At 45.6% G+C, this 26,737-nt stretch overlaps 1 protein-coding gene across 4 annotated transcripts; it reads right to left on the bottom strand.

Annotated features, from left to right (window-relative positions):
* On the bottom strand, positions 1-22,394 carry BACE1 (beta-secretase 1). 4 transcript variants are annotated; one of them, XM_011383180.2, is made up of 9 exons: positions 21,632-22,388; positions 7,989-8,077; positions 6,272-6,488; positions 5,615-5,752; positions 4,795-4,929; positions 3,722-3,823; positions 3,214-3,363; positions 2,770-2,941; positions 1-2,167 (listed from the first exon to the last, which is right to left on the bottom strand). In XM_011383180.2, the coding sequence occupies exons 1-9, from the start codon at positions 21,890-21,892 to the stop codon at positions 1,926-1,928; spliced, it is 1,506 nt and encodes a 501-aa protein (XP_011381482.1). In that variant the 5' UTR covers positions 21,893-22,388; the 3' UTR covers positions 1-1,925. The 4 variants fall into 4 exon arrangements, with proteins under 4 accessions (XP_011381482.1, XP_023380668.1, XP_023380667.1 ...); XM_023524900.1 differs by having other exon boundaries at positions 815-2,167; positions 2,749-2,941; positions 5,615-5,677; positions 21,632-22,394; XM_023524899.1 differs by having other exon boundaries at positions 815-2,167; positions 2,749-2,941; positions 21,632-22,391.
* Between the last annotated feature and the right edge of the window lie 4,343 nt (positions 22,395-26,737).

Raw genomic sequence — 26,737 nt, 5'->3', positions numbered from 1 at the left:
TTTCACGGTAGCAATTCTGGAAGTTTATTTACACAGTAAGTTCCGAGCTGGAAGTGGACACTCTCCAGTCTTTCTTGTCAGTCTTTGTGGTTATGGGCTGTTCCCAGTTAGCCAAAGTAGCACCAAGTGCAGGGGAATGAAGAGAATTCAGCGGTGGGGTTGGGGACACGGACGGATGTGACTCAGTATTCCTGGTTTTATTGGTTTATGGCTTGTGGTCAGCTGGCTGAGGCCAGGATCTCCAGAGGCCCTCCTTCTATTTCCCTCTCCCTCATCAGGTACTTCCACACTTGGTAGGTCCCATGCCTGGAAGAAGTGTGTTGACCACCTAGGAATAGGATCCAGTGGATATACTAGGAAAATTCAGCTCTTCCCACTAACACCGGCATCATAGCTGACTGTGTTAGAACTGATAGGAAATGAACTTGGTCCCCAATACATAACCCAAGAACCAGCCTTGGTACCCAAGTACTCTTAGGAGTGGGGAGTAGAGAGCAGGACGGGGAAAGTATGGCCTCCACTGAGGGGCTCTTGTGAAGGAAGTAAGGAAGCCCTAAAGCTGCCATCCTTTCTCCAAGCAGCTTTGTTATTGAAGGCGATGATGCTAGAACCAGAAAGCCCTGTGTTCCTGACACTCTTGGTATAATACTTATGCCACTGTGGGATGCTTCGGCCAAATAAATAGAGGGGACATTAGAGGAAGTGAGAAGGCAATGGCTCTCAAAGATCTTACTACAACTTACACCTGAACAAGAAGAAACCCAGGCAGGGGTATAGGGCATCACTCTGATGCCTGTTGAATGAATCTTTAGAATTTCGCTTTCAATTAGGAGTGGTCTCCTGTTTATTCTTCTTAGTACATCAGCTACAAAGCTCCAGGGACTAGGGAGTTGGAGGTGGGAGTGAAAATGTAACCAGGAAGACAAATCCCAGCTCTGCTGTATTTGCTATATTCCAACTGCTTTCCCATAGGGCACCTGGGGCTTAAGGGGGTTGGGATATTTTAATGCTACCTAGCATATGCAGAGCAAAATGTTCGGATAGAGACAATTGGAATTAATTAGGTAGAAAGTCATTTGTTAGATGGAACTTCTTAGTGTGCACTTTGCATTTAAGAGAGCTAAAGAGCTTTTTGGCTAAATGAGCCCTTCTTCCCATCTCACTTTCGGTCAGGCTGCAACCACAGAAAAGAAAACATTAGGAAGCAACACCCATCTTAGGAGATGAGATTCTATCTTGGAGATGAAGTCTGAAACTGGAACTGGCTTGTGGTCATGTTTCTGCCTTTTCTAGTTTTAATCCCAACTGTTCCCCGTCTTCACACTCCCTCTCCTCCTCTTCCAGCTGTCCCCATTTGTACAAACATTCAGTCTCATTTGTACAGATATTCAGTCTATTTTTTGTTTAATTCAAGAGGCAATCTTTGCACCAATGTTAGGCTTATTGATACAGTTCCTTTCTCAAGCAAATAGCAAACTGCATTCACTCCTACTGACTTTGGCCAGCAGGGAAACAAGATTGGCCCTTTCTCTGCCAGGGTACTGCAGAGACACACACTGGGGTAACCTGGGTGTGATGCCACTACTTCTGAAACTAAGAAAAGAATACTTTGGATTGGAGAACTGAGAGGGTTGGTGGGCAAAGGTTCCAGACTGAAATTTGAAACAGCAGAACTTCCCAACTCAAGTTTGAAGTGACCAGGATATTCCCACACCAGAGCATTTCTTTCTTCCTTCTCCTGTTTCCTACAGGTACAATCCCTGTAACCCACCTTGCCAGCTTTTACTTTTCTGTCAAGAACAGGCATTTGGTGGGTGGGTGAGGGTCCTGAGGTGCTCTGGCCACAGGTGCCATCTGTCTCCTTGTGACCAAAGTGAACCACCAGATGTGGTCCAGGGGAATCCGTCTTCTGCCCATGGGCCTCCTCACTTCAGCAGGGAGATGTCATCAGCAAAGTCATCATGTTGATGGCGTAGACAGCGGAGACAGCGCCACTGACACACCATGAGGCAGAGTGGCAGCATGAAGAGGGCGCAAATGGCAGCCATGACATAGGCAATGGTCATGAGTGTTGATTCATCTGTCTGAGGAATGTTGTAGCCACAGTCTTCCATGTCTGGGGTGACAAAAGGGCCTTCCACCGCTGCCGTCCTGAACTCATCGTGTACTGGAGAAACAGCAAATGTGAGTGAGCAGATTTCATTGTCATATCACAGGATTATACAACAAAAAGAACTCCTGATAGGCCTTGAAATTAGCCCCTGAGGAGGCCAGGTGAAGGTGTATCTCCTCCTAGGTCATTGGGAGTGACGGCCTTTTCCTGTATACCTATATAGTAGGTCTGATACGTAAAAGTCAGTTGTTCTGAGTTGACTAAAAAGCCAACCTCATGCACACTGAGTAAACTCACCTGCCACTGCTGAAATCCAGTTGTAAAGCCCTGCTGCCATTCTGAAGTAGCATTCAACCTTACCATACTGCAGCTGCCAGGGTCACTATAGGCTTCACCTACTGCCCTTGGATCTATAGTTTCCCAAGATGCCAAGCAGCTGTTGCTGCCCTGGGTCTCCAACAGAGGTTCCCAGTCCAGGCAGGGGTCACCATGCCAGGCAATACCGAAAAAATAAGCACTGACCCTGGCTTTTGCACAATATGTTGACTCTGGCCTGAGGCAATTGTTAACCACCTCCCAGACTCACGGGCCCAGGTATACTGACTGCTGGACAGGGAGAACATGGATAGACTGACCCCACACTGTGGCGCTCTCACCATGGCAGGCACTGACAGCAAAGCCAATTCGTTTTCGGGCCCGATCAAAGACGACATAGAAGCCCTCCATGATAACAGCTCCCATAACAGTGCCGGTGGATGACTGTGAGATGGCAAACTTGTAACAGTCGTCTTGAGATGTGGCCACGTCTTCCACTGGCCGCAGGTATTGCTAAGGATAAGGAATCAGAATGAAAGTATGTCTTGCTCTCTTCCTCACTCCATCCTTCACCTTAACTCTGCCTTCTAGGTGTCTATGCCCTGAGGTCACTCTTCCCTTTGTCATCACTGAGCTCTGAGGGGTTGGTTTTTCCAAGAGCCCTTTACCACTGGACACTCATCTATTTTGTCTTCCAAGTTGTAGGAAACCATGCCTGCTCACTATCTCCCTATATGTACTTTGTCCTCTTCCTAGGATCCCACTGACTCAGATTAGGGACATACCTGTGGAAGGATGGTGATGCGGAAGGACTGATTGGTCACTTCACCCATTAGGTAGAGTGAGATGACGGGGAAAATGTTCCAAGGGGTAGTCCCTGCTTGCCAGCATACCAACTGTTCCCCTAGCCAAAAGCCGTCTGGAAACTTCTCCGTCTGTGTTGGTAAGAAAGGGGTAACAATGAGGAAACAGACTCTTTCAACATCTCTCTGCTCCCATTTTCTGATCACATTTACTGGGCCCTTGATTTGCTTTTCCATGGAATATCCAAACTGGGGAAAGGTAAACTGAAACCCAAGAATTAGAGGAAGAGAGTGGGAGAGTGAGGCCGAAACTCTGTAACAGGGTGGTTTTGTGATGAGCAAACAGGCCCATGGAAGAGAACAGTTTTTAAGAGCTCTAAGCGGAAGGGTCTAGGGGTAGACATCTTGTCTCCTGTTTGAAGAACGTGACTTTCACGGACTTCCTCTGACACACTATCATCTCTGTACCCCCGTCCTTAGTCCCACTGACCGAGGAGGCTGCCTTGATGGATTTGACTGCAGCTTCAAAAACTTTCTTGGGCAAACGAAGGTTGGTGGTGCCACTGTCCACGATGCTCTTGTCATAGTTGTACTAAAGGGGAGAGGAGCGGGTTAGGAGCGGGTTAGGAGCCAACTGTTAGACCCAGGAGCCTTTTTTGATGCCAGGCTCTGGCCAGAGTCAGAAGGGCGAGTCTGACTGTGGGGTCCTGCTTGGGTTGGCATCCTGGCCACTTCTTAGGTGTATAGCCTCAGGCAAGTTACTTAACCTTGGTGCCTCAGTTTCCTCATCTTTAAAATAAGGATAATAATAGTACCTACCTCAAAGAATTATAACGATTAAATTAATACAATTGAAGTGCTTAGAGTAGTGCCTGGTACAAAGGAAGCATTCAGTAAGTATTAAAACATTATCTTGGGTGGGCAGACATTCTCAAGTCTTGAAAATAAAAATATCTTGTATAGTGGTCTTAACTTTTCATAGTATACTTAGATCTACTCTAATTTAGCATACATAAAGAAACAAGGTAAGGAAGACCCAAATGGTTTAGCTGCCATTTATTGGGTACTGCTGTGTGCCAGGCATTGGAATAAACACTTTATTTATTATCTGGCTTCACCATAATCTTTGGAAAGCTGTTTTCACGTATTTTACAGATGAGAAACTGAAACACAACATAGTAACTTGCCTAAGGACAGATAGCTAGCACGTGGTAGAGCTAGAAACCCAAGTCTTCCTGACTCCAAAAGCCGGACTTTTGTATTAATCATATCATACTGCCTTGAAAAAACTTGCCTAAGGCCATAAAGCAAGGCAGTGACTAGGGTCCAGACATGCTTTTTTCATTACTAGATCATAAGCCATGTTGTCCCTGTGAAAGTCCCTAGCTCCAAAGCCCAGGCCCTGCTGTGTGACCCTTATACTCCTGTTCTAGGCTCAGCCCCCAACCCTTTCCTCAGGTCCTGCACCTCTGCCTTGTCCTCCCAATCTCATAACCCAGAGTCTGACCTCACTCTGCGTTGCCTCCCCACTTAGTCTTCTTGGTTCCCCCTTGGTTTTATTACCTCCTTGCAGTCCATTTTCAGATCCTGTCCATTGATCTCTACCCGCACAATGATCACCTCATAATACCACTCCCGCCGGATGGGTGTGTACCAGAGGCTGCCTGTGTACAGTGAGTGGTCGATACCCCCAATGATCTAGGGAGAAAAAGAGGCAGATACCTGAGTCCCAACACAGAAGGATGGCAAGTCACCCAGGGAGCAAGCAATAGAACCAGTAATTTCTGGGGGTGGCAAAGCCCTCTATAGATCACCTTTCTCATCTTCCTGCTTCTAATCAAATCATGCCCCAAGTGACTTATAGTTTCTAAAATGTGTTAAGAAAACGTGTGCGGGGAAGAGACTTTTCAGGATTTTTATTATTTGTTTCAGAATCACACAGTCCTTGATGTGAAGTTATTTAAACCTAAACTAGCACAATAAATGTTGAATGAATGATTATTTGCTTCTATTATAAATTTTATTTTCTCTGCTTGTTGGAGATGGAGCACCATTCACCAGTTGTCCTAATTAATTAATAAATAGACTTTCAAACATATCTCTGCTTTCTGATCATCAGACTGAATAATTTTAATTCAATAGGTCTAATTTTCATTTCCTTTGAAATTTTCCTAATCATTTCTGATCCTTTCCAAGTTTACCATAGGTGCCTTGAATCCTTTCTGGAATAATGCAAGGAAGAAAAGGATTGAAAAAGAAAAGTGGGGCTGGGGAGTACAGAGATTCTAAATAGTGGAGCCTAAGACTGGTGTAGCTTTGGAGGGGAGGCAGATGGTACCCACCTCTTTGCCCAGTGCCAGGACCTCCCCTAGGACCTACTTACCATGCTCCCTCCAACTGAGGCCAGCGCTTCTGACTGGTTGAGGGGGAAGCCAGCACCACAGAGCTGCAGGGAGAAGAGGTTGGGAACGTGGGTCTGCTTTACCAGGGAGTCAAAGAAAGGCTCCAGAGAGTCATCGGGCTGCGGCAGAAAGAGACAAGGCGTGAACCCTCACACAGAGGGTCTTAATAGACTGAGGGCAGCTTTCTGCCTCAACTGGAAGGCAAAAGCAAGGACTTGGGGGATGTTCCTTGGGAAAGACCATCTTGAGGTACTGAGTTTGGTGGAGAGAGGGTTAGCGAGAGACACTGGCAATGAAAACAGAAAAGTACTGATGGGCCCACAGATCTCTAGGAGCTTTGGTCTCTGCATGCCTAACCTGTTTCAGATTAATGGGCACTCTTATTCTTAAAGATCTTAGTCAGTAGAAACCACAGCCTATTCCTGTACCTATCACAGCATGTCTCACGATAGTTCTGCTTTCTATAGGGATAATATTCAGACTGCCATTCTATCTCCTTTTTAAATAATCCTTTAAGCTGATTTATTTCTCTCCCTTAGTCAGTCCCCTCCCCTTTTCTTTCTCAACTCCATCCCTGTGTAGCATGCAGTGTGCAATGTGTAGTCACAGTGTCTGAGGCTAGGCCTTGTTCCACTCACCCTGGCGATCTCAGCATAGGCCAGCCCCAGGATGCCTTCCCAGTTGGAGCCGTTAATGAAGAACTTGTCTGATTCAGTGATGGCAGCAATGTTGGCACGCACAGTGACATTGGGGCCATGGGGGATGCTCACCAGGTCGGTGCCCAGCTCCCCCTCCCACTTCCCCTGGGTATAGGGTACATACACGCCCTTCCGGAGGTCCCGGTATGTGCTGGACCTGTGGAAAAAGGCAGAGATTTGTGGATGCGTAAGGACAACAGTTGGTATAGGGATCCAGCCTCAAAGCTATTCTCAAATGCCTAGCCTTATCTCAGTGGCATCCTAGATAAGTAAGATACTTTTAAGCTGCTCAACAGAACCCCTAGGGAGATCAATCACCCAGAACAGAATGTAAAGTGGCGTTGCAAATAGAAGAGGGAAGCTGTTGCTGGGGCTTGCTTTCCTGTCTCCATAACTCATATTCCTAGATCTTGAGCTCAGGCCCTATGAAAAACAAGCCTAGGCTTTGTGTATTGTGCTTTTTGCTGCTGAAAGGACAGCTAGGGGGCATCTCCCCACCCCCGCTCCATCAAACTCCCAAAGAAAAGGAGCCATTGATTCTCTTGCTGCCTTGGGACCCAGTGGTACCATCTGAGTGGTAGAGAAAATACTAAGCAGAGTGAATGTGAAACCTCTGCAGGTTCTTCCGGAGGAGGGATTTGCATAAGCATCTCAGCAGAGCATGAAGGTATTATATACCACACTTGTATGAAACATGCATATCTACATGTGATACCCCACCTGTTTAATCATGCCACTAACCAGGGCTGTGTGTGTGTAATGGGGGACAGTGATGGGACTGGGACAGGGACCTAGAATGAATTCTCTTTCATTGATTCTGAGCACAACCCACTTCCTGACTGATTTCTCTAAGGGAAGTTAAAGGGAAGGCGGCCTTAGAAGGCAGGAGTTGGGGAAGGTGGCTTTGGCATCTGCCTAGAAGTCCAAGAATGGGATTTAAGGCTCTAGTCACATGTTTTCACACACAAAGATACCTCAGACATTAGATATCCTCACGTCACTTCCTGCTTTTATGCTAAAGGGACTCCCAGGTCATTCCTCACTACCTCTCCTACCTTAAAAACCCACTTCAACCCTCCCTTCCACCAGTTAGCTAAATCCAGCTGCCGAACTCCAGGTGGTGCAGGGAGGAGACATTTTAGCTTACATTCCCTGATACTGGTCCAGGCAGTGGGCTTTATGGAAAGCTCTTTCTTCACTTCTGTGAACTGTGCAAAGTCACCAAGAGTGGCCCCAGGTGAGAACAAAACAAAGCAAGCTATCACTGCAGCCTAGACTTCATTGGTGTCAGAAAACAGAGCCACTGAGGGGGTGTAGGGTCAAGTCTCCTTGCCTCTTCATTCAGGAAGAGAGAATGAGACCGCTGAGATTGCTCTGGGAGCTCTGGGGCTGCTCTCCTTTCCCTCCCACAGGAAGCTGCCTGGTCTCAGTACTGAAGAACTTCCTGGCTGCCCCTCAACTTAACCTTTCCTCAAATCCACCCCCATCCCACTCTTCGTTCCTAGTCACTGTTGCCTTCTTTTCCTTTCCCCTTCCCCAGCAGGAAGACAGGATCTGAGGAGCTAGTATTTCTCTCTTCAGTCCTCTTTCTCTCTGACCCTTCTTGGCCCTGGATCCTTGGGAAGGATTCTTCCCTTCAGCTCTCCCCAGGACTCACAGCTGTCTCTGGTAGTAGCGATGCAGAAAAGGGTGAGGGGCAGCCCCCACTGCAAAGTTACTGCTTCCTGTGTCCACCAGGATGTTGAGCTGTCAGAGAAAGGGGAGAGGAATACGTTATCAACTGGAAGCTCTGGAGTTACCACCACAGCGTCCTTCACCCCGCCAGCCACATAGCCTCCTTTTGAAATGTCCAGGGTGAAGCTTCCATGAGGTAGGACTGGACAGGCAGGCACCTGTCCAGTACCACGACCACAGACAGAACATGCTGTCCTATGACGTCCTCAGCATGGCCTCAGAAACCTTGTGTCTGCTACTGTCTTCTCTATAGAATCAACATTTACTGTGTCATCAGAGCCACATTATCTCTGTGTGTGTATGTATTATCTCTAGTCCTGTCTCTCTACCCTGAGATTTCCCTTACTTACATTGTTTACCTGTCTGATTCTGTCTTCAGAGCTTGCCCTTTCCCCTCCTTTTCTAGTTCTCCTAGGAAGCACATCACTCAGCAGGCAGCCTTGTTTGTCTTCCTCCAGCTCAGAAAGGACTGTTCTAGGAGCTGGCACTGGTGAGGGGGGCTGTGGGGCCCATGATGGCAGGTCGGTGCCCACATGTTTCTGACCCTGCCTGTAAGAATGAGGCTTCCCATGAGGGGCTCCCCTTCTGTCTCAGAGGTGACACAGACCAATGAGTCCTACTGTCAGAAATGGTGAGGAGTCAGGAATCCAGTATCTCATCAGGGCCCTGGTTTTTGGCTAAATGAACATGGACAGGTGTCTTTTTGGTATTCCTTGTGCAGCTCCTAGCATCTCTTTTACTTGTCCCTCCTTCCTCTTTTGATGGCCTGACCCCTCCCTTAGTCAATCCAAAGCCCTTTTTCGAATGACTAATATATCCTCATAGGCAAAGAGGAAAGGTCACTGTCCTGAGAAACACAGTCATCTGTAAAGTGAGTCCTTTCTTGCCAACTTGCCAGGTCCACCAACCTCAGCTTCTCCCCTGAGCTCAGGGCTTTTCTTTTCTGTATCTTTTCTCCTCAGTGCAGTGAAGTCAGCTGACATCAATTTGGGTCCAGGCTCTGACATTGTCACCATAGGCAGGTCACCATGCTTCTCTGGGCTCCAGTATCCTCCTCTCTGCTGGCTCCTTCTTGCTCCAGTGGTCCTCTGTGGCACTGCTGACTGCACCTCCCCCAAGGCCTGCTCAGGCTTCTTGGCCTCCCTCAGTCTCCAAAGACACCTCTTCACTGTCACCCCAGCTCTCTGACCCTGCTTTGGCCCTCCTTCCCAGCTCCCCACTCCTGGCTTGGTTCCCATTTTCCTCCCTGCCTCTTTCCTGGACTTCTCTCCGTTGTCCCTTTCCCTGGTCTCCCAGCAGCCTCCAGGCTCCAGATGCTCTGCTTTTAGAGAGAATCAATAAAGCTGGAGGCACAGCAGTTCAGATTTCAATCAACAAAGTTAATGATTAAAAAGGCTTCTTCACCCACCTACTCCCCAGGATCCTCCTCCCCCACCTGTCAGGACTCTGCTCCCAGCCCAAGTTCAGCCTCCTATAGGCAGGGATCCCTGCTATCATGTGACCACAACACTGGTCCCCGTGGCTGTTCATGGGAGGACTGCCTAGAATGTGTGCCTGGCTGGCTCTAGGAAAATATCACCACTTTTTACACTGGAATAGAGCTTTTATCTGGAGATTTGACATCCCAGCTGTTTCAGGCCCACCCTCTTCCAAACACCTCTCCTCTCCTTCAGAGGGAGGGGCTCTTTCTGTAGGCCACTCCCTCTCCAGCCAGGAGGCCAGGTCACTCTAGTTGCCCTTCCAGTCCCAGCCTTTCTCCTTGTCTGAGGAAGAAAGGCTGGGACTGGAAGGGCAAATAGAGTGACCTGGCTTCCCCTTTTCACCTCAAAGGAGGTCAAGCCCAGGGAAGAATGACCCCCTCCACTCCCATTTCGCTCCACTCGCTGCTCACTCATCCTCTAAGAGGAATTCAGGCCACCATTGATCTCTCTTCCCCCCCCCGCCCCCCAAAATGGGAAATCAAAATAAGCAGTTGAGATTTTCTACTGACCAAAATGTCTGTCCTCTGCAGTGCGATCCTGCCTCTGAGAGAAATGATTTCTGGTCCTGTGCTTCAACATATCTAGCGTGAACCCCCTGGCCAACCTCCCACAGAAGTCTCTGATAGGGCAGGGGCCTTTGGCAACCAGGGCTACCACACGCACCATGAAACAGGGCAGTTAAGGAGAGCCCAAAAGAGGAAAATAGTGCTGCCAAATCTTCTAAGCAAACGCCTTTACCTCTCATTTCACCTCTTATTCCACCCAACAGAGGCCATCAGATGGGACCTCCCTCACCTCCCACAACCAGGCATTGCAACCTGCCTGGCCAATCCTTTGGCCACACAGGCCAATCCTTTCTCTCAGCTGTCCCTCCTCCTGGCTCCAGAGGGACTTCCATCTTGGCTTGAGAGCCAATTCCCTCCTCCCTTCTCAGGCACTTTACCCCTTAATTATCCCTGTCCTTCAGGTCCTTCAACTACCCTGCTGTTCCCCCATCTGACTCCCACCCCAAACCTGCATTCTTCCTACTGGCATTTACAAATGCTGAGTCTATACATTAAAAAAAAAAAAAAAAAATCTTTAATCTCACATCCGCCTCCAGCTACCATCTCTCTCCTTTCCCTTCACAGCCAAAGTTCTCAGCCAAGCTGTCTTCATTTCTTCACCTCCCACTCATTCCACAACCCATTCTAAAAGTGAGTTTCGCCTCTATCCCTCTCTCCACTATAAAACAGCCTTTACTACAGTTACCAATGATTTCATGTCACCCAATACAAAAGACATTTTTCAAATCGGGCCTCATTTTACTTGCTTTCTCCGGATCATTCAATACTGCTGACTTCTCCCTCCTGAAAACACTCTTCCTTGCATCCTACTGTGTGGTTGTCCTCTGTCCCTCTGGTCATATCTTCTCTGTCTGTTCTGCAGGCTCACTTCTCAAGCTTTGGGCTTTGGCCCTTTCCCTCTTCTGCCGCACTCTCTCCCTAACATGGTTGCAGCTGCAGTTACCACCAATATGCCGATAACTCCTAAGCTTAGAGCTCTAGCCCTTTCCTCCCCTTTGAGATCCAGAAACACATATCAAACTGCCTCAAAGGTACCTCACATTCATGATGTCCAAAGCTGACCTTACATGGACCAGTCCATCTGTTTTTTTCCCAGTGTTCTCTATACTAGTGAATGACATCACCATCCTTCTGTTCCATAAGTCAGCAACTTCAAAGACATCCTAACACTTTCCTCTTCTTCACATTTCTATCCAATGCCTCAATACTTAACAGCCTTAAAAGACTCTTGAATGTATTTATTTCTTGCCATCTCCCTTGCCACCTGTAGGCCAAGCTATCATCATTTCACCCTGGAATATGACTGTGGCTTCTCAACTGGTCACGGCACATCCAGCACCCTTGACCTTTCCAACCTGTTTTTGCACTTTGGCTAGAGTGATCTTTTCAAAGTGCAAATGTGACCATGTTAACCCTCTCTAGGTCAGTGGTTTCCCTTTGCTATTAAAATAAAAACTTAAAGCATTAACATTTCCTACCAGGTCCTTCATGGTCCAGCCCTGCCTACATATCTAGCCTAGCTTGTCTCGTATTCCCCCATGCCCTCTGCCTACTAGCCACACTGGCCTTATTTCAGGTCCTCAAACCAGCCATGGTCCCTCTACTCAAAGGCTGTTGCACAGGTCATTCACTCTGCTAGACCATCCTCCTTTTCACTTGCCGTCTTATCTACTCATCTCCTATCATCCTTCATTCTGAGCTCAAAAGGGACTTCCTAAGGGAGCAAGACCAGGTGGTATTCTCTTGTTAAAATGCTGCCATAAAACTTGCCACCCTAATTTCACATTGACTCTCATCTCCTTTTGTATCTGAATTTTTAAAAATCCCCGTTGTGTCCTTAGTAGGTGTCACAATGACTAGCAGTAAGTATTTCTTGAATTAATGAATGATTAAAGGAAAGAAAAGGGGAAAGAGCTACCCTATATTTTGGGGGAGGAAAGGTTCCTTCAGTGACTCCCAAACTGTGAGAGTTTTTAGGTTATAAGTGTGGCTCTCAGACCTGCCTTCCTCTCACCAGTCTCCCTGGTTTGACACAAGATGTGAGTCTTCAGGCAGCCTGAAGTCCTGGAGCCATCTTACTTCTTCCACATCACTTGGGGCCCTGCCAACTCAGGAGTCTCCTAGCTATTGCCTTTAGGTGCCCAGGGGACCAAAGACTGGGGGTCAAGACTAGGTCAGTGCCAATCACTTAACAAACAAATGTGCCCCTGGGACCTTCGAGGGAAGCCAGCTTCATGGGAAGTGCTAACAAGTACCACAGGGAAAGACACACCTGCCCATTTCACTCTGCAGATAAGGCTCCCCTGGGGAAGTCTTCAGCAATAGATATTGGGTGATTAGATAGGTATAGAAGTGGTGAGTTTATGGTAAACTCTTTGTTCCCCAAATCCCAGCTACCTTGGGCCCAGCTCACACTAGCAGGCAGCTCAGATACTTCAGGCTAAAAAGACCTTTTAGGAGGCATCTGTCCATTAGCCTGGAGAGATGGGGCTCTTTGCAATTCTGAAAGATCTCTATTAAGATCCACATTTCTTGGTAGTTTATCCTAGGGTGTTACCAGTTTGCAAACCTCTGGGGAGGGGGCTTTAACTCTAATTCTTCCTACCTCTAATTGTCCTAGTCTTTTTCCTTCTGTTTGGCCTCAGAGTTGATCGGAGAAGAGCTCTTATACTTTTGTATAACAAGCCTTTTAGCTAAACTGAGATGTAGAAGCCTTTCTTCTATATTTCTGAGGAGGAAACTGAGACCTAGAGTGAGTAAGCGACTTGACCTATCTTACACAATAAGCCACAAAGCCAGGAGAAGGATCTATTGGTTCTGACCAAGCCCAAGTGTGTTCTTTCATCTCCTTTACCTTTCCTTCTCTCAATTGGAGAGAAAGCATATGGTAGATTGTTACACTAATGAATCATACCCCCTGTATCCATGTCCTTGTGTGATCCCCTCTGACACTGACTCTGGGCTTGGCCATGTGACTTGCTTTGGCCAATGGGACATCAGCAAAGGAGTTAAGCTGAGGTTTGATAAGTGCTTGTGCATTGGGCATTGCCCTCTTGGAATGCTACCCTGAGATTGTATGGGAAGCTCAATCTGGCCTCCTTGAGGATGAATGACTTCATGGAGAAAGAAGCCCAGCAGGCTCAGCTTAGTCCGGCCCCCAGCTGACCCACGAGCTGAATGTAGCTACATGAGTGAAACCAGGTAAGACCTGTAGAACCACAAGCCAATGCACAGAATTCCAAGAAATAAAATGGCTCTTGTCTTCAGCCACCAAGTTTTAGAGTAGTTACACAGCATCAGATAACTCATACAAAACTATCTGAATTGATAGTAAAAGTATCTAACTGGGATAAATTCCTGGGATTCTTGACCTTGGGGGCATCTAACCAACCACAGGTCAACTCCAGTGGTCACTTTTCCCCTTCATCACCATGCTTCTTGTGAGGTTTCTCAGTAGCACAACGGACTCTCACTTCTGCACCTTTGCGTATGCTGTTTTCTTTGCCTGAATTAAACTTTCAAGTCACAGTTTAAACATACTTTCTCCCAAAGCTCTTGCCTTGATGCCCCCAAACAAGATTAGGTCCCTCCTCTTGTAGGTCCTCAATAATACCTGTGCTTCTTTGTATGTCACTCATAAACTTTTAATTATTTATCTAATGCCTGTCTGTCCCACACACTGTGAGCTCCACAGGGTGGGAGCACATTTGTGTCCTTATTATCTAATTCTTACCTAGCCCTCAGTAGGTGCTCCATAATGATATTTTTAAACTGACAGTAATTGCCTCATTTCCTGTAGTTCTCTGTGACACCACAGACTCTTGCTATTAATTCTCAGCCCCAGAGTCTTTGCAGGGGTGATTTTCAATCTGGTACTGTGCCTGGTGACGATGACATTGACACCCACCATAGCCATGCAAGCTGACTGAATATCCACCAAGTTCTTAGAGTAAGTTGTAGTGACTTCAGGGATCCTTGCTCCCAGAGCCTTCTGAGCCAACTTCATCTGCTTTCCTAAGTGGATGTTCTCAGACCTGAGCATACCTAAGGCTGAGAGAAGGGGGCAAGGAAAGGACATAAGGAGCCTAATGTCAGCAGCTGGGAGTGGCTGAGGGCAGCAGGGCACCTAGCTCCTGCCTCAAACTGAGTCCAGCGATTGGAACCTGTCCAGGTTTCTCCTACCTTGACCAAATCAGCTGACTCAATGAAAATGGATTCCTTTCCCCAGATAGATCCCCCACCTTCCACTTCGCTCTCCAGATTGAAGCTGGCAACTGATACCTGGGAGCAAGCAGGCTGCCAGGCTCCCTACCTTGGATTGGGATTTTGTAGGGAATCTCAAGGTGGGTGGGTCACACCAAACCTTATCTAGTATACCCTGTTTAGACAGGATGCTCCATTTCCCCCCAGCCTTAAATCCAACTCAACCAATATTTATCAGTGCTTCTGATTCCAATGAGATGGTGGATATGAATGGTCAAAAATATACATGTCTGTTCTGAAAGATCAGATCTAAGACGATTGGCAAACTTTTTTTTAAAGCAGTAGAACCCTTTTCCAATCTCATGCAGAATCCCAGTGTCCCAAAGAGAGAAAAAGCAGAGATGTTCTGTTTGAAGGAGGTTTTACTTCTTCTGTGTCCATCCCATCCCCAAGGTAGCTGGCAAACCCCTCGTCTGTGAGGTATCATGGCTGCTATTAGCTACCTGCTTTTCATTGTCAGACCTAAGTCCTTCCTGCTGTCTAACCATATCCCACCCACAGGTCACAGTGGCTTCAATCTTCTCTGGGTCTGTCCTCAGTTGCAAATGAAGCTGATGCGGCATAAACCCACTTTCCTCCATGGCACTTAGGTCATGCTCAGCACATAGGCTTGTTTGCTTGAGCCATTGGGAGATACCAGGGTTCGCTTCTTGTGCCCCTTGGCAAAAACTCCACAGGCACTGGAAAAGAATTATTGGTGGCGTTCACTGAGCCTGAGAAGCCAACCAAGGAGACATATTGACTGGACACAGTAGGATTATAGTGGGCAACAGAGAAGGTAGCCATAGGGCTGTCACCATTTAGAAGGTTTGATGAAAGGATGTGTTGTGGTGGGAGAGGCAGGGAACTCAGCCAGTTGCTTTGTGTTTTTGTCAGAATCTCCGAGAAAAAAGACCTAGGAGTCCTGGCTCCTCCATGTCAGCCCCTAGGACTACTGATTCATCACTCTCCTCAGAGCATGTACCTCCCTTCTCAGGATCCACTGGCCACAGCACCTGAAGATGTGACAGATGAGCATCAGTGAATGCTTCCCAGTCCTCTGTAGCCCCTTGCCAGGGGAAGCTCAGGGCAGCTCTAGGACTGGGAAAATGGCCCGGCTCCTTCCCAGAACTCCCAAAGAGAGATGCCCATTGCCCAGGCCCCAAAGAGAGATGGCTCCAGCAGACAGAGAAGTTAGCTGTCAAGTAGCGGGACTTCCCTGGGAAATGTTTCTCTTCCTGGATTTTCAACCAGAATTTTCTGCTTAGCTCTTTATTGGAGATACTGGAGAAGGGATCCTGACCTTCAATCTTAGTGAGAGGGCATAGTCTTTCTCAACGCCCCCACTCCCAGATGAACTCTTTTTTTTTTCCCTGACCTGGGGAGGCAGAGAAGGAGTGTGTGAACTGACAACAGGAGGGTCCTAGCAAGGGCCTATGTGCAACCTGAAGCCCAATCCCAGTCAATCTAGTGGTCTCAGGGACTGGGTAGGCACCCTTAGAACTAGGATTCCTCCTGTTTTGTCTAGTTTGGAGGGTGATTCTTTGAATTCAATCGTTTTCAACATTTTTAGTATCAGAACTTAAAAAGAAAGAAAGAGAGAGAGAGAAAGAAAGAGAGAGAGAGAGAGAGAGAGAGAGAGAGAGAGAAAAGAAAGAAAAAGAAAGAAAGAAAGAAAAAGAAAGAAAGAGAAAGAAAGAAAGAAAGAGAGAGAGAGAAAGAAAGAAAGAAAGAAAGAAAGAAAGAAAGAAAGAAAGAAAGAAAGAAAGAAAGAAAGAAAGAAAGAAAGAAAGAAAGAAAAGAAAGAAAAGAAAAGGAAGAAACATAACCTAGAATTCCACCATATAAAAAAAATAAAAGTTGAGCTATTCTGGGAGGGCCAAGAGATCTGGGAACAGGTAGGAGTGGGGAGTACTTGGCAATGGGAAGAGTGGAAGGTATAGAGCTTACCTTTCTCCTAACCTTCTCCCTCATGCTCATGGTCCCTTTACAGAATTTCAAAACCCACAGTTTGAAAACCATTTTAAGCACAGTGGAGGAAAACCACTTAGCCCTTCTTGGTTTCTGAGACCCTGAATCCTCATCATTTTATATTTCTCTGGTCATTTCATCTTGCTTCCTTGATCCCTAGTCTACAGATGATATTTTTTCCCTGATCATTTTCTTCTTTTATCTTCATTCTCTCAAAGAGTATTTCATTTGCTAACATGGCTTCCACAACTACCTCTCTGCAGATGACTCTGGGTCTACCTGCCTAGTCCTAATTTCTCTCCTGGTTTCCAGATTCCCATTCTCAGCTGATTGCTGGATCCATCCACAAGAATGGTCCATGGGCATCTCAAAGTCAACCAACATGTCTCAGACTATAGAACACTGGAAAGAATCCAGTATTCGGACTTGGAGTCCAAAGACCTGGATTTGAACACTAGCTTTGTTCTTAGCTGAGTAACTGGGCAAACCACTTAATCTCACTGACCCTCAGTTTTCTCAACCCCCAAATGGACATGCTAATACCCATATCTTTTAATAAAAGCAGAATAATAGATATGAAATTTTGGTAAACTATATCTTATGCTTTAAAAGCTTGTTCCTTTTGCAGTGTTCCCTGATGTAAACAGGGAGGTTGGAAGGAGGGGAAGCACCTTCTTTTCCCTTTCCCTTACCAGGGGCAAAGACCACTTGGGTGACCCAATAGGTGAGCGCTGGCCCTCGAAGGACCTCTCCCTCTTTCTGTCCTCACTGCCACCACCCTCCTTTAGGCCTCTTGCATCCCAACTGAGATCCTCCTCTCAGTCTCTAGAGTATCCAAGTTATCCTCCACACTGAAGGCGTTTTCCTCAAATCAAAACTACACTAGACCATTTCTCTTCTCATTTATTACAAGAACTCGGCTGCCTCTAGAATAAAACCCAAACTCCACCCGCCAAACAGCATCCTGACGACAACTTCCAGCTTCTTAGCATTGCTCGTGCCTCTCTTCATGAAGTGTTCCTCCCTACCACTCTCCAAATAGCAAAGCGTTCTCCTCTTTCTAGGCCATATTCAAATGCTACCCTTTTCCAGCAAGCCTTCCTAACACCCTGTCAGAAGTTACCACTTCTGTCTCTGCACTTCCAAGATTCACTGTTCTTCTATTTGTACTAAATGCATTTTGTCTTGTGTGTTATTTAGGTGTTTATATGTGTGTCTCATGCCAAATTGTGAGCTCTCCAAGTGCTAAGACTGTGACATTATTTTTCTTTTCTGCATACAATAGGTGCTCAACAAATATTTGTTAAACTCAATCGACTATCACCAGATTTCAATCCTAACATTCAATTATTATCCTGTACTTAGATAGTGATGCTCATACCATTATAATGAAATGACATTCCTTCATTTAAGGAAAAAAGAATAAAAATACTTTCACCAAGAGCTCCAGTTCTGCAGTTACAGTTGCCCATCAACAGTCCCATTCTTACAGTTTATTTATTCATTTGCTCAACATTTTTAGGTGCATGTTCTGAGCCTGGTACTGTCATAAGTATTAGATAAAGAGAAATAAGACACTGCAAAAAATAAATAAACAAATTAAAAAGGCATCGTTCTCAAGTGCTTGATGTTGTATCTGGGAGACACACAAAAACAGTTATATTACATTTGGATAAGTGTAGTAAGGGACATATGAGCGGGTATCATGGGAGAATGGAAGAGGGATGTTCATGATAAACTCTCTTTCTCTTCCAGGACACACAAATAGGTGGCTAGGTGTAGCAGGAGGAACAAGGATAAGACGGGGATCTCAGCTTACTGGCCTGCCACGTTGCCAACTGTTTACCTTTTCAGTTTCTACTCCTTCTGCTGGAAGCTATGAATCATAAGAGAATATATGTGTATATGTAGATATATATTTATTGTAAAGAATAAAATAATCTATGTAGAATATATTTTCAAAACTTTACATAAACTACAACTATAAATACAGGTATATATTTTATACAAGTTCTGCTAAGGCATCACTTCCTGCCTTCTTGCCTATTCCCTTAATGGTCTTGTTTTCTTTCATTCACTCCATATCAGAATCTCGAAATCATCTTTGACACCTTCTTCTTCACCCTTCACACCAGTGTCACCAAGTCCTTTCCATCTGCCTTGTACTATTCCTTGCATCCTGGTCTTCCCTTTCCTTTTCATCTTATCATAGCTTCCTACTGTCCTTGACATTAGTGCTTCACATTTGGATTGTGTGACAGAAACTCCTGTCCTGTATCTCAGTTCTATTTCTAAAATTCAGATATCTCTTCTTAAAAGACTGCTTTCTTTATGTCATTCCCCTGCACAAATAAATCCAGTTTTTCCCTCTGCAGAAGAAAGTCCAAACCGTATAGCTTGACACTTAAGGCCTTTGGCATTTTGGTTTTATCTTATTTACCCAAACCCGTAACATTAACTGGACTGGATTTCTCACTGAACAAACATGCCTAAGCCCAAACACACATAACTCATTCTCTCATTTGTTGGTGGAGCCTCTCCTGGTCTGCGGGACCTCATCTAAGGGAGGGAAGAAGTGGATATATAAGTAAAATGCAATTACATTTCCATGGGACAGGTGAATTTCCCCTCTGGGAATGGCCTCCTTCCTTCTCCATCCTCCAAGACCATGCCTACAGCACACCTCCTCTGTGAGGCTTTCCCTGATTTTACCTCTTCCTGAACACCTATAGCACTCACTCTTGGTACTACTGTAGATAGATCAGTGCTTGTCAAACTTGAGCCACAGCCTCTGAAATTGACTCAGTAGGTCTGGGATTCGGCCAAAGAATTTACATTTCTAACAGGCTCTAATGACAAATTCTGGCGACCTCATTTTGAGTGCCACTGCGATGGATTACCTTGTACCAGCATTTATACTTTCACTTCCACACTAAACTTTTTACAGGCAGAAAACTTATGTTCCAACTCTTTGTGGATCAGCCCCCAAACCCAGTAATTAATTGCATGGCACATAGAAAGTGCTCACTTTTACTTGTTCAGAGTATTTTGCCATCCATATTCTTACATAGTACTTAAAACAGCCCACCAGGCAGGGAGAAAGGGCCTCCTTCTTGCAGACTGTCAGGGAGAGAATCAAAGTCACTGCAGAGCAGAGACTGCTGTCATTGATTCGGGTTTGGAGCATAGGGTAATCCACAGTCCTTTTTTTTTTTTTTTTTTTAAATCATTTTTGTTGTTTATCATCTAAAAACCCAGTTTTTAATATTTTTTTCAAGTAGAATTGAAATAATTCAATATTATTTTATATTCACAGTCCTTCTGACAGTGGTCTCCCTGGCACTGGCTCCTTGGGCTGGTGTTGAACTTTAAGCCCACTTTCCCCTTCTCCTAAAAAGGAGCAGGAAGGTACTGACATTTATTGGGCAATTACTCTGCCAATTTCTGGGCTGGGGGATGTATCACAGAGGTCCAAGGAAGTACAGTAACTGGTCCCTCGGTTCTACACGTGTAAAAAACACAGAGGCCCAAAACACTCGTTTTTATGCTTCATCACATAGCACAGAAGAGGCAGAAGTGGCTAGACAAGATAAGAGAAAGCAACTTCATATTTACTGGAGCTCAATTATGTGTCCAGGTGCACTGTTCCAGGTGCTTTCGCCTACATAGTCTCATTTAATCCTCACAATTACCTAGCAAAGGAGCTCTCATTTCACCCACTTTAAAGAGAGGCAACAGCCTCCGAGGTTATATCCTTTGCCCGAGGCCACATAGCTAAGAAGAGGAAAAACTGGAATTCCTGGTTTGTCTGACCCCAAAGCCCTTGTTGGTTCCACAGCCCTGTTCTGTGTCCATGTCACGGGATCTATGCACAGTTTTCACAGCACATCACGGTCCCAGGTCTCCATGTCCTTCTGATGCCTGACAACACCTGGCATCCTGGTGACCATGCAGCTGGGGGTCTAGATTCAGAAAATGTCCTCAAACTGAGGACTGATTTGAGACTGTTTCTGGGCAAGCTATGGTGCACAAGAAAGAGAAGGGATAAGTAGGGGGAGACCAGAGACTTGGATCAGCCGGGAGGCAGGAGGACTGGATGGCAGGGACCTAGGAAGGCTTGCTTCCATCAGGTAATTGGGAGGTGGAGGCTTGTAAGAGCTGTCCAGGGAAGTGTAGCTGTTCCTATACATAAACACACTTGTACCTTCACAGACCCTACCAAGGACAGGAGTCCTGGACAGAGATCCAGAGAAGGAAGAGTGGCTCACAGAGATGGGCAGGCTCAGGTTCAAGGTGACACACACCAGCACTCACAGAACCGTCCTGGCACCCATGCCCAGATACCCACAAAGGAGACAAATGTGCATAGAGGTCAGCCACGGCACCCCATGGAGGGCTGCTCATGCCCACACTCCCATGCACCCACAGAGGTGCAGAGGATGCAACCTCCACCAGCCACCTTGGAGGTACCCTGGAGGACTATAAGGAAGGATGGAAAGAGCTAGCAGTATTTTCACCATCATGGCCATTTCCATCCCTGCTCCCCCCAGCACCTATATCAGCTCATGGAAGGAGTCTCATTCATAGAAGAGGGTACTGGCTCCTTTGCTGCAATTTGTCCTTTCTCCAGGCTCAGTTCAGTCCCCTCTGGCCTGTGTTCAGAGGCTTGGAGGCATGGAGCAGGGGAGGGACTGGAGTGCAGATGCAAAGAGGTGAGGGTGGAGGAGGAGGGAGGGGCTGATGAAGGCAAGAGTTTGTCCAGGGCTTCTGGGCTAGACTGAAGGTCAGAGGAGCTCAGACACCTTACTTTGCTGTCCATGTAGCAGTCCAGACAGTGGGAGAAAGGGCCTGACCCAACTCATGCCAGGATTCCTTGGTCTTCAAGGTGCCAGGAATTATGGTGGGAACCACAGTTCCAGGAACAGCAGAGGAGGGGATAGGGTTGGGTGACCAAGATCTGGAGTGGTGGGGTTGGTGGACTCAGGCTTGGCCAGGGCTGACACCTGTTCATAGTGCCCCCTATGGCTTGGACCCTTCCCCAGGTCAGGTTCTCTGCACTGAAGTGTCTCTCTTGCCCTGAATCCTTACTGAGGGGAGGCTGGGAAGCCTGTGAGGGGAAGGGAGGTGGGAAAGGGGAGCTTTGGGAATGATTGTTACCAATATGATCCCAGAGGAAAGGATTGGGAGAGGGTCTCTCCTGCCCACACCATCCAGCCCACTTTAGCAGGAGCCAGCATGCTGCATTCCCAGCCTGTTCTCACTCTGCTCATGCAGGAAGAAGGGTAGGGCTAGCCTGACGACCTTACCGTCTGTGGGGGGCTGCCCACGGTCATCTCCACGTAGTAGCCCTGACCGGACTTGCCCCTCAGGTTGTCCACCATCTCTACAAAACTGCCCCTCCGGCCAGGATCCTCCGGCTCCTCGTCAGTGTCCCGGGGCAGCCTCAGTCCCAGCGGAGTCCCCCCAATCCCACTCCGCAGAGGCAGCCTGATGCCAGGCTGAGTGCAGTGGGCAGGCAGCACTGCTGAGCCCATCCACAGCAGGAGCCAGGGCAGTGCTTGGGCCATAGTGGGCCCTGGCCTTCTGGCCCGCGGGACTCACTTGGGCCCACGTCTGTCCCTGTTGTTTGCCCCCAACTCTGGTGGTGGCTTCTCAGGAGAGAGAGCTGTGCGGCATCAGGGCTCCAGAGTCTGCAGGCCCCTGAGCCAGTCCCGGGTCCAGGCTGTGGGTATCCGGCAGGAGCAATCCGCAGAGAGGGAGAAGGTGAAGAGACAGATACTGGTTACATCTGGCCAGCGGCGTCCAGCCTCAGCACAGGTCTGGGAGAGGATGGCTTGGGACCTCCGGGCGGCTGGGCGGGGCGGGCATGGCAGGTCGGCAGCGACTGGTTTCTCCGTCCTCCCGGCAGGTCAGCAGCGGGGGAAGAAGCAAGGCTCCGGGCTCCTGCAGCTGCGTTTGCTGGTTAGGCCACCATAATCCAGCTCCCAGCTCTCAGGCAGGCTGGGGAGGCGGAAAGACTTGTGGCGGCGGCTGTCAAAGCCAAGGGTTTTCGCTGTTCCCTGGGATCGCTGGGAAGTGTAGTCTTCCCTGGGCAGGCAGCCCAGCTTCCGGCGCTGGTGAGGGGTCTGGGATGCCCTCTGCCGAGTCGGAGTCCACCCTGCAGGACCCTGGTGAGCAAGGTTGCCTTGTCCCTCGCAGTATGAGAAGGGCCATTAGAGTCGAGTGTCAGCAGACCGCTCATTCTGTCTGTCCATCCTTCATTCTGGCATCCACTGTATGCCAGGCATTCTGCCAGGCACTGGGGCTACAGAGAGAAATAAAATGCACATGAACCCAACAAAATGATGTGGCCCTAAGGAGTAGGGGTTTGGGGGGGACCCCTGGGAGATTTGAGAAGACTCAGTGAAGGAGGTGGTGATATTTAATAAGAGCCTTAAAGAATGGGTGGAATTTCCACGAGCACTGGAGCCTGCAATCTGTGGCCAGATGAGAGCCAGTTGGGTCTTCTCTCGGAATCTTTCTGTGTCTTTGATGCTCTACCTGCCCTCCACTTCACTGCAGATGCTGTGACTTCTCATGACCTTTCTGATTTCTGTGCTGTCAGTCACACTAAAGGTAAATGGCTGTTGTCAGCTTTAAAGTGTTATCACTCCAAGAAATATCTGTATATTAATTGGTAAGAGCTTAAAGTGAAAAGCTTTAGAGCTCTAATAGCTTAAGAGAGAAAAGCCATTTGATTATATCAACATATTATTTATCAAATGTGGAAAGCTGTTGTTAAAATTCAGCAGTCATTCTGATGAAAACTACAGGGAAACTTCTTAAATAAGGTAACAAAATCGCAGAAAACATAATAGTAACAGGCTAAAGTTATTTCCATCAAAGTCAGGCTCAGGAAAGGAAAGGACATTATCACTGCTCTTACCCCACATGGTTAGGTCAGTCTAGCTAACTCAGTAAGATGAGGAAATGAAACAAGTGCTATAAATATTAGAAGCAAAAGAATCATTATTTGCAGATCATATGATAGGACAGAAAATCCTAATCAATAAACTGATTAGGCACAAGTTAAAAATAAAAATTGATAGATTAGTGTATGTATGGGAATTTTGTATATGATAAAGCTGACATTCATATCAGAAAAAATACATTATTCAATAACTGTTGTTGGGACAACTGGCTATCCATTTGGAAGGAAAGAAAACCCCTATCTCAGATAGTTCAAAGAGCTTAACATTAAAAATAAAACTATTGGAAAAATAGAAGAATATGTTAATAATCTTATGTTGAAGAATGTCTCTCTAACAAAGGTAAAAGATGTATTTTTTTAAATGGGCAGGCTTAAATACTTAAATTTTGAACACTTCTGTAGAATCAGACTTCCAGTATTCCAATTCCAGTTCTGCCACTTAGTAACTGAGAGAGCCCAGGCTAATTACTTGTCCTTTCAGTGTATCAATTTTCTCATTTGTAAAAAAAGAACAACAGTACATACCTTGTAATGTATGAATTAAAAGAGATAACCCATGTAAATCACAAAGAACGGTGTCTGGCATATTGTAAATGCTTAATAAAGGTTAGCTATTAGTGTTATTAGCATTATAATTTCTGAGAAAAATGACATTGACAAAGTTAAAAGATAAGTCACAGACTAGTAGACAACATTTGTTACACAATAAAGAGACGAAAAATAAATGTCTATAATATATAAAGAGCTTCTACAAGTCAATAAAACCCCCATAACTTGGTAGAAAAATAACAAAGGATGTGAACAGGTAACTCACAGAAATTCAAATGGCCAATAAACATATGAAAAAAACTCGACTTTATTAAAAGTAAAAGAATGTAATTAAAACAACATTTAGATACCATTATCATTATTTTTTTGCTTCTCATAATGGTAGTATTTGGTGTTGGTGAAGGTGTTGATTGGACTGTAAATTATTCCATTTTTAGAGAGAAATTTGTCAATGTCTATTAAAATGTAAAAAAAAAACTTTTTGAGCAATATTAATTTTAGGATCTTATCCAACAAAAATAACAGTAATTTTGCATTGTGTACAATATCGAAACTGGAAACAAAAGAAATGATTATCAGTAAGGGAATGAGACATTCATTCAACTGAATCCTGCTTAACCATTGTAAAGAATGGAGTAACTTCTTTCGAACTCACCTTGGAAGATGTTTATGACATGTTAAATGAAAAAAGCAAATTGTAGAACAATATGTACATTATGGTCCCATTTCTGTAAAAATTAAAAAGTATACACTTGTGCATATATATCTATACATATAAATTTACATCTGCATAAGCATTAAAATTCTGGTAGATAGGAACCAAAATGTCAACAGTAGTTTTCTCTGAAGTGTCGGATTCATTCCTTCCTTTGTCTGCTCATTCATTCATTCACTCAGCAAATGTCTATTGAGTGCCTACTACGTGCTAAGCACTGTTTTAGCATTGTGGATACAACAATAAGTAAAGTGGACAAAATTCCTGTCCTCATGCTGCTTACATTCTAATATAGGAATACAGACAATAAAGAAATAAAATATACAGTATTTCAGATGGTTATATGTGGTATGGAGAAAAATAAAGCAGAGGAGGGAGATGGAAGGGCAGTTTGCAATTTTAAATAAGGTGGATTGAAAGCACAGAGGGAATATATCACATCTTTATATAATTTTTTTAAATGATAGAATTAACGAGTGTTTTTCTTTCTTATTGTGTGGGTGATTTTCTGTATATTAAAAGTAAACAGTATGAAAAGAGAAGAAATATTTTAATAGTGGAATTTCTGACCTGGAAGTAAATCATAAAATCTGGGACCGATTTGTTTTTTTCCTCCTCCATCCTTGAAAAACCACCCCTAAGTGGTCATCCCTGACTGCAGAAGATAAACACAGTATGTGAAATTCTCAGCCTCTCTTCCTCACTCATTGGGCGTATTACTGGTACATCAATTGGTGCATCGTTTTAGTTATTTACCCCCTGCCCCAAAGACTTGCTTTCTTAATTATTTTTGCCTACAAGCATTTAAAAACTGGTTTGCATTTCTGAGTATAAACCTATAGGGAAACCTGATAAAATGCGTATTGCTTATCTGTATGGATAATCCCACTAATCTCATAGTGATCCTTATTTTATTAGGTCTTCTTTTGAGAGAGCAAGAGATCCATGCTGAAGGACAACAGTTAAGAATTTTGATGGCTATTAAAGTTAACCAGATTGATTGCAAGTTCTTGGACATAGGGACCAAGTCTACAAATGGGTTTTTGAATCTGTTTTGTGCAAGGTCTGTTATAGATGAACTGGTGAGCCCTTAGAGTTTATTTCCAGTCTGGTCCCTTTGGCCTCTTTGTGAGACTTTTAAGGAGCATAAAGAGGAAAGGGGAGCGATGATTTGTCATCTGCAGGCAGACCGAAGGAACTAGAGGCAGACCTGCCACAGAAGGATTTAAAGTTAACCATGATGACTGCATTCTGGATATCTAGTTTGGGATCTACAGGAAGAATAATCTGATTTCCTCATTCTGGGACCAGCCCAGAGTGGTGCTGGGACTAGTTTCAGGAGTTAGGAGCCAGATACTTTTCCACAACGGAATTGATCAGGAGCTTCTCCAGGTGCTCCACTCCCCTTTTCAACTAGTAGCATCTCTTAAATTTACTGTTCTCGTTTTCCCACTGATGTAAAGTCCAGAGCTGTTTTTGCCACTCTTAACTTTTCCAGGAGTTGAAGATGTATGAGAGAAAGGAAGATTTGCCTTCTGCGTAAGCAAAACTGAAGCTCTTTGGAATTGTATTAGTAGCAACCCTTCTGCCAAACAAGGTGTGTGGCGGGGCTACACATTGTGCCACTTTTTTTCTTCTTAAACAGACTCTTTGATATATTATTATCCCCATCTTGCAGATGTGCAAACTGAGCCCTGTGCTCTGGTGAAAAGATGACTAGAAACTAGTCTCTTAACTCCTGGTCAGGTGCTCGTTGATTTAATCAGAGCACGGGGGAGCCGGTTTTTTGTGTGTGTGTGTGGGGGGTGTCTCTTTACCTTACATTCACATTTCTTTTGTTTATTTAAAGCTTCAGTGGGTTGATTATTGATGATCAGTGTATTATTCACCTGATATTAATCGCACTACTAAAAAATGATGAGCAATAAATTGCCTTAGTTAATTCACGTTACTGTAAATACTGTGAATGGTACTTTCCTGCCTCGGAAGAAATTCTCCTCATATCTAAATTCAGAGCTTTTTTTTAATTCCTTGAGGACTCCTCATCAACTGTCTTGGACTACATCTCCCGTTGGGCAGAACGCCTTGGTGATCCGACGGGACATCTAACCAATCCAATTACAGAGCTCTCATTCAGTAACCTATTGATTCCGGGTAGAGGCGGGACTTTCAGTTGCT

The sequence above is a fragment of the Pteropus vampyrus genome, unplaced genomic scaffold (genome assembly GCF_000151845.1).
Source record: "Pteropus vampyrus isolate Shadow unplaced genomic scaffold, Pvam_2.0 Scaffold505, whole genome shotgun sequence".
NCBI classification, from domain to species: Eukaryota; Metazoa; Chordata; class Mammalia; order Chiroptera; family Pteropodidae; genus Pteropus; species Pteropus vampyrus.
Note: the sequence above shows the minus strand (reverse complement) of the source record. Positions and strands in the feature narration are given on the sequence as shown.